The sequence below is a fragment of the Chenopodium quinoa genome, unplaced genomic scaffold, assembly GCF_001683475.1.
Source record: "Chenopodium quinoa cultivar QQ74 unplaced genomic scaffold, ASM168347v1, whole genome shotgun sequence".
Classification (NCBI taxonomy): Eukaryota; Viridiplantae; Streptophyta; class Magnoliopsida; order Caryophyllales; family Amaranthaceae; genus Chenopodium; species Chenopodium quinoa.
In genome coordinates this window covers 3,512,478-3,518,989 of record NW_018743937.1, presented here as the reverse complement: position 1 = coordinate 3,518,989, position 6,512 = coordinate 3,512,478, and the positions used below count along the sequence as shown (strand labels likewise).

The window sequence follows — 6,512 nt, the reverse complement described above, 5'->3', positions numbered from 1 at the left end:
ATTTTCAAATCAAAGTCACTACATTTGTTTATTATAAGGTCATGTTCTCTTCACCGTAATTTTGCTGAACTTAAATTATTTTTACTAAACTGAAATTATTTTTGCTGAACTTAAATTATTTTTACTGAATTTAAATTAATTTTACTGAACTGAAATTATTTTTGTTGAACTGAAATTATTTTTACTGATTTTCTATTATAATTCTTCTTTAAGAAAACTGAATTTTACTGAACTGAAATTAATTTTACTGAACTAAACTTATTTTTACTGAACTATGTTTTGTTTTATTTTGTTTTGTTTTAATAAGGCAAAGTCACTAAATTGTCTAAACCTTTGACTAGTTGATGATCTTTTAAGTGAAAAAAAAAAATTCTCTCTCTTCTTATCTCCTCTCCTCTCCTCCTCTCTTCTAGGGCTTCTCCAAAATCTTGTTGTTTAGGCCGGAAATAATCTAATTTCTTCGGAAATTAGACTATTTCCGACCCTTTTCCTTTAATTTTATTTAGTTTTGCAATTTGAATTTCAATAAATCTACACAAGTAGGGTAGATAATCGTTCGTCTCCCTATAGTGGATTCGTTAGTTTTCGTTAGTTTAGTTGTTTGTTTTTGTTTAGGGTTTGTTTGTGAGTTAGGGTTCATAAAAAGTAATCATATTTTGCCCTATTGTCAGTTCTTTGGTAAAGATTTGTTCGGGATCGCAATGGTTGTCAAATTTCAAATGCGTTCAGGCGAATCAGATGAGAATCATCCTTACGGCTACAACAAATCGTTAGACTGTCTCTCCGAAAAGACTGTATATTCCAGCGATGTGTGCGAGAGATGTACCACAATGCAAGATCTTTTCAACGATCGTAGCTCTGATGAACAAAAACCTAATTTGATTTAATTTTATGTATTTGTGAATTTAGATTTTATTTATACATGCCGGATGACTTTTTATTAATAAATTGATTTGTTAAAAAAAAAAATCACTAAATTGTCCATGGGAAGAGGTGGACGAACAACGAAGATAATTGTGATTTGACACGGAGTAAAAAAATGACAAGTAGAACGTGAAAACTGAATTTATTTATTTATTTATTTGTTTTTTTTTATTTTTTTTTTAAAGGGGGGTATAGGCAGTTCGATGGGGTATAATATACTCCTAATTCTTTTCTATTTTTAGGCAGTCAATGTTGTAACCTTTTTATGGTAGGGAACAACAAAAAGATGTCTTTTTCTGCCCAACAATTTCAGGACCAACTATAGATTAAAGTAATACGGAGTGATTCTTGATCTGTATACGTAATTGGTGTGCGCCAAGTGCTACGGACTTAATTGGTAAACTTAAGTTGTACTAAGTAAATTTTGACTCAATTTGTAAAAGTCTTAATTTATACAAAGTATCTTAGTGATCTAGGATTAAAACATACCTACGTATTTGAAATGGAAATTCATGTATTTATAAGTACATAATCCACAAATAGTAAACCAAAATAACTGTAGAGATTGAAGTGTGGTTATAGACTCATAGTTTTTCATTTTATTTATACACAATCATGACGATAAAATATTTAAGATACAGTATTAGGAATTGATGCTCCTCCACATCACCTTTTTAGTTACTCTAACAAAAATAGAAAGAAAAAAAAAGTTTATAATTGATATTTTGTATGATTATATGCTCCTTTACATTATTATTAATTTTTATTAATAACAGTACAACCTTCACAAGTACAAAAGACATTAAAAATAAAATAAAATAAAAAAAAGGAACTATTCTACATTACAATCACTATGAAAAGTGATCGATGAGGTCGGCTATCTAACAAATTTGGCTCAGTTGTGGACTAACTAGCTTAGCCTCTTTATAATTAAGATAAGAAAAAATGTTGGTTAAAGTTTGTACTGTCACACTACCTAAACTGCATGACATTATACATTGATTAATTTTGATAATCTATTTATATTATTGAGAAATGAGGGGTTAACAGAGGATTTGTTTCATGAAAACCTTCGTTTGCTGATGGCAAAGATAATTTCAATGTCGTTCTATCTTTGTTTTCAATGCACACAAGTTGTTCGAATTTTGGATTAATCTTCTTGTCAATGTTACTGAAATCCAATGCAGTTGAAATTGGTAATAATCCCGGAGTTTGTGATACTGAAGAATTTGTCAATTCAATTGCTCTGTCTGCTTGCACGCTCCAATCTGTTTTGTACAGAACATACAGCATCAGGAGCGCGCAGGAGGCTTGGGCGGCGAGTAGCCCGACCCATAGCCCTGCGAACCCCTTTTTGAGAATGAACCCGAAGAAGATAGCAACGGGCATTCCTACCAAGTAGAATGACCCGAGGTTAATGTTTGCTCCGATCGTAGGTCTTGCACTACCGCGAAGGACTCCACAGCCTGTTGTCTGTGGACAGTTCCCAAGCTCGCAGAGCCCTACAATCGGCAATGCAACAGCAGTAAGATGTAGAATTTCTTCATCATTGGTGAAAAACCTACCCCATTGATTCCTCATAAGGATGGTAAAGAGTGTAGCAGTGAGTCCCAATACAACGGCGCATGACAATGACACGATCATGGAGATACGAGCCTTCCCGGGGCGGTGTGCTCCAAGCTCATTCCCAACTCGAGTAGACACACCAAGGGATAAAGATGAGGGGAACACATAAACCAACGATGTGGTTTGTATGAGTATTCCCATCGAGGCGATTGTCGCTCTCGGGTTGGCTAGCAGACCGCAAAGCATAATCATGAACTCGTACCACCACCACTCAAGACAAACCGAAGCACAAGTAGGAATAGCGAGGGCTAGTAAGGATGACCAACCTCTAAGGCAATCCATACTCGGGGCAATCCACGAGTCTTTATAGACTCGCGAGAAGTAGATAAAAGAAGAGACTAATAGACATAAGTTTAAATTAGTCCATATCATGCCAATGGCAACACCGGCGATGCCTAGCTTAAGGTGGACTACAAGGAGGAAATTGAGAGGCAAGTGGATAAGTACCGAAATCGCGGTACAATAAGTTAAGGGCAATGTGATATTTTGTGTCCTTAGATAGATTCTAAGAGGATGGAGTAAAGAAAGGAAAAAAAGATCAGGAATAGAAAAAAGAAGAAAGATTTGAGCAACGGATGAAATTTCATCATCTTGACCACACCAAAGTAGGATTCTCTTCATGTTAATCCACATGAAAGTGATGGGCACTGAAGTTGAGAAAAGTAGAAGCACTGTTCTTTGTAAAGATAACCCAAGAAGCTTCATTTGTTTCGCACCATATGCTTGTCCACAAATAGGTTCCATTCCCATGGCTAACCCGGATATCACCGAATAGCCGGTGATGTTCGCGAACCCAATGGCTAGCGAACCACCGGCTAATTCGAGCTCGCCGAGGTAGCCTAGGAACAGCATGGAGATCATTGCTCTTGAATATAACAGCAATCCTGTTACTGTTGTTGGCCCTGATATCTTTCCTATTGCTTTCATCTCTTGTACTGCCTGAAATTTCAAAGTAGAAAAAATAATTTAATTACATGCAATAAAAGCAAAACAAAGCAAATCAAATAGATTAGGTAACAAAAAAAATAATAAAAAAATATTTATTTATTTTGACTTTTGAATTTTGGTTTTTTTTTTTTTTCGTACCTCAGAAATGGTTGGCCATCTATGAAGATCGTTATCATCATCATTAGTAGTAGTTGTAGGAGGACGATTATCCATTAACTTAATATTATCACACGATGGTGAATTCGAATGAGTTTTGGTAGGAGAAGGTGAAGAGATTATAGGCTTAGGAATGTTGGACATAATAATAATATGAGAATAAAGAGAAGCTTTTGATTGAATAATTAAGAAAAACAAAACTTGTACAAACAAAATAGACGTTTGTGTATGTCTTTCTCTAAGGAAGCAACTAAATAGAAATGAGATTAACAAAAAAAAATGAGAGAAGGGGTATATATATATACTCTTACATACACTAACACATTTGTGGGGTCCTCTTATTTTACGTGTCGAATCCGCAGTAAAATGGAGGAAAGGACCGTCTTACAAGATCGGCCGGCCTATTTTGTTACCATTTCTATAGCTTCCTTAATCCCCTCTTTTTTTTTTTATCTTTATTTGATTCATGCATTGTATGTATGTGTTTGGAAAATGGAAATCAATAATATCATGTTTGATATAGTTTTAAGATTGTGAGTTTGTTTTGGACAAAAAATTATAGGGAGATATCTTATTTGATGTGCAATTATCTTATCATGGTAATTTTTACATAATTACAGCGAAAAATTTTATTTGACTCCTAATTTCATTGTATGTAGTACATAAATAATTTTAGGGAGAAATCATATTTGATCCGCACTTATCCTACCATAATAGTTTTGATATAATTATAGCGAGAAATTTTTTGATCCATGATTTTCATTGTATGTAGTACTTAAATTATCATAGGGAGATATCTTAATTGATTCGCACTTATTATTGTAGTATTTGTAAAATCATAGGGAGAAATCTTTTATGATTCATAGATTTTGTATAATGGTCATTGTGATATTTATGAAATCATAAGTGGGAATTATATTATTTGATCTACAATTATCATTTTGTACTCCCTTTGTTCATTTCTATTCTTTATATTTTCACTTTATGGTCAACTTTTTAAAACTTTGACTTTTAAATTTCATTGTTATTATATACATCATAACCATATCATATGGGATCCGATTAGATTTGGCTTGGAATATGCATATTGGAGATCTTAAATTAAAATTCAAAGTGAAATGAATAAAAACAAATTGAGGGAGTAGTACATATCAAATTATAGGGCAAAATCTTATTTGAACCAAAATTATTGTAATATTTATACAATAGGAAGAAATCATATTTGATGCACAATAAAGATTGTAGTATTTATAAAATCAGAGTGAGAAATCTTTTTTGATCCACAATGTGTACATGGCTTTCAAATATTATAATCATGAATGATTCTTTTTGGAATAAGTAATTATCTACATTAACGGCTTGTTTGATTTACCTTATTTTTGCTGATCTAATCTGATTTGGTCTGCTCTGATCCGGTCCGGTCCTAACTAAATGTCAAGTGGGGTCTTGTTAAATTCGTAATAATGTGTATTTTATTAACATATGATTTTCATAATTTTTTTCATTACGAAATTAAAGATATTTAGCGATAAAAAAAACTGCACATAAAACGATGATCTAATCTGAACTTATTTTTTTCTGATCTGAACTTATTTTTTTTAATAAGTAATAATAAGATGAACTAAACAAGGCCTGAGTACTTATAAAACACCACTTTGGCACACAATTTAAGAAATTTATTAGATTAGGTGAATAGATAAATTAATTGAGAAAATTCCTCCATCGATTGAAGAAAGTGATAATTAAGTTATGAGAAGGTATTGCGTTAGTTCGGACTGACAAAATGCGGATTTTTGATATCATCATTTGGCGAGATGGTATCCTCTATTGCCTGGATGATATCCTCTACTGGCTATATGATATCGTTTATTGGCTATGTGGTATCCTTTATTGGATGATATTTCTACTGACTGGATGATATCCTCTATTGGATGACTAATATCCTCTATTAGCTATAAGATTTCCTTTATTGGCTATGTTATATCCTTTATTGGATGGATGATATTTCTACTGACTGGATTATATCCTCTATTGGCTATATGATATCATGGCTGGATGATAAATGATATCATATAGCCAATAGAGGATATCCACCAATTAAATCCGGCCAAATTGCGACCGCCTTTGACGGTCGTTGAAAATAGCAAAAGGTCACTGAAATTAATTGCAATCGTCGTCAACGGTCGTAACATGGTGGTCACTATTTACGTGGTCGCAGAAAAACAAAATTACGACCGTTTGACGGTAGTAGGTTTTTTGCGGCCGTTTTTATTATTTCAACGACTATATATAATTGCAACCGGTTTAATTAGCGGTCGCAAAAAAAAAATCACACCCACCCCGTATCCAGCCTCACCAACCTACCTCGAAACCACCTTTACCCACCACCACTGCCAACCCTACCCACCTTTACCCACCACCACCGCCCACCCTAAAATACCACCAGCCACCTCAAATCACCTTCAGCCACCCTTAAAACACCTTCAACCACCACGAAAACACCTTTATCCACTACGAAAACACCTCCAACCACCCCGAATCACCTCGAAAACATCTCCAGCCACCACGAAAACTCCAGCCCACCCCGGATTCACACCCCTTTCCCACGAAAACCCAATTCAACCACCACAAAAGCCACCCGAAAACCAAATTAACCAAAAATCGAACATGAAAATCAAACAAAATAACACGAAAATCCAAAAAATTAGCGAAAGTTAAAACAAAAATAGTAAAAAACAAACAATTTCACTTCGAATATCAAACCCTAAAATTAATGAAAATTGAGCCACAAAATTATCCAAAAAGTACCCGAAAATCAAACCAAAAATCAACAAATAAAAAAAACAAAATCAAACCCA

At 33.8% G+C, this 6,512-nt stretch overlaps 1 protein-coding gene across 1 annotated transcript; it reads right to left on the bottom strand.

Annotated features, from left to right (window-relative positions):
• Positions 1-1,936: 1,936 nt before the first annotated feature.
• LOC110688737 (protein DETOXIFICATION 48-like) lies at positions 1,937-4,175 on the bottom strand. The gene is made up of 2 exons (XM_021865498.1): positions 3,637-4,175; positions 1,937-3,489 (listed from the first exon to the last, which is right to left on the bottom strand). The coding sequence occupies exons 1-2, from the start codon at positions 3,796-3,798 to the stop codon at positions 1,945-1,947; spliced, it is 1,707 nt and encodes a 568-aa protein (XP_021721190.1). The 5' UTR covers positions 3,799-4,175; the 3' UTR covers positions 1,937-1,944.
• Positions 4,176-6,512: the final 2,337 nt, after the last annotated feature.

Coding starts and splice junctions, on each gene's coding strand:
- LOC110688737 (XM_021865498.1), bottom strand. CDS start 3,798: ATGTCCAACATTCCTAAGCCTATAATCTCTTCACCTTCTCCTACCAAA. Junction 3,490..3,636: donor GATGGCCAACCATTTCTGAG/GTACGAAAAAAA, acceptor TTGAAATTTCAG/GCAGTACAAGAGATGAAAGC.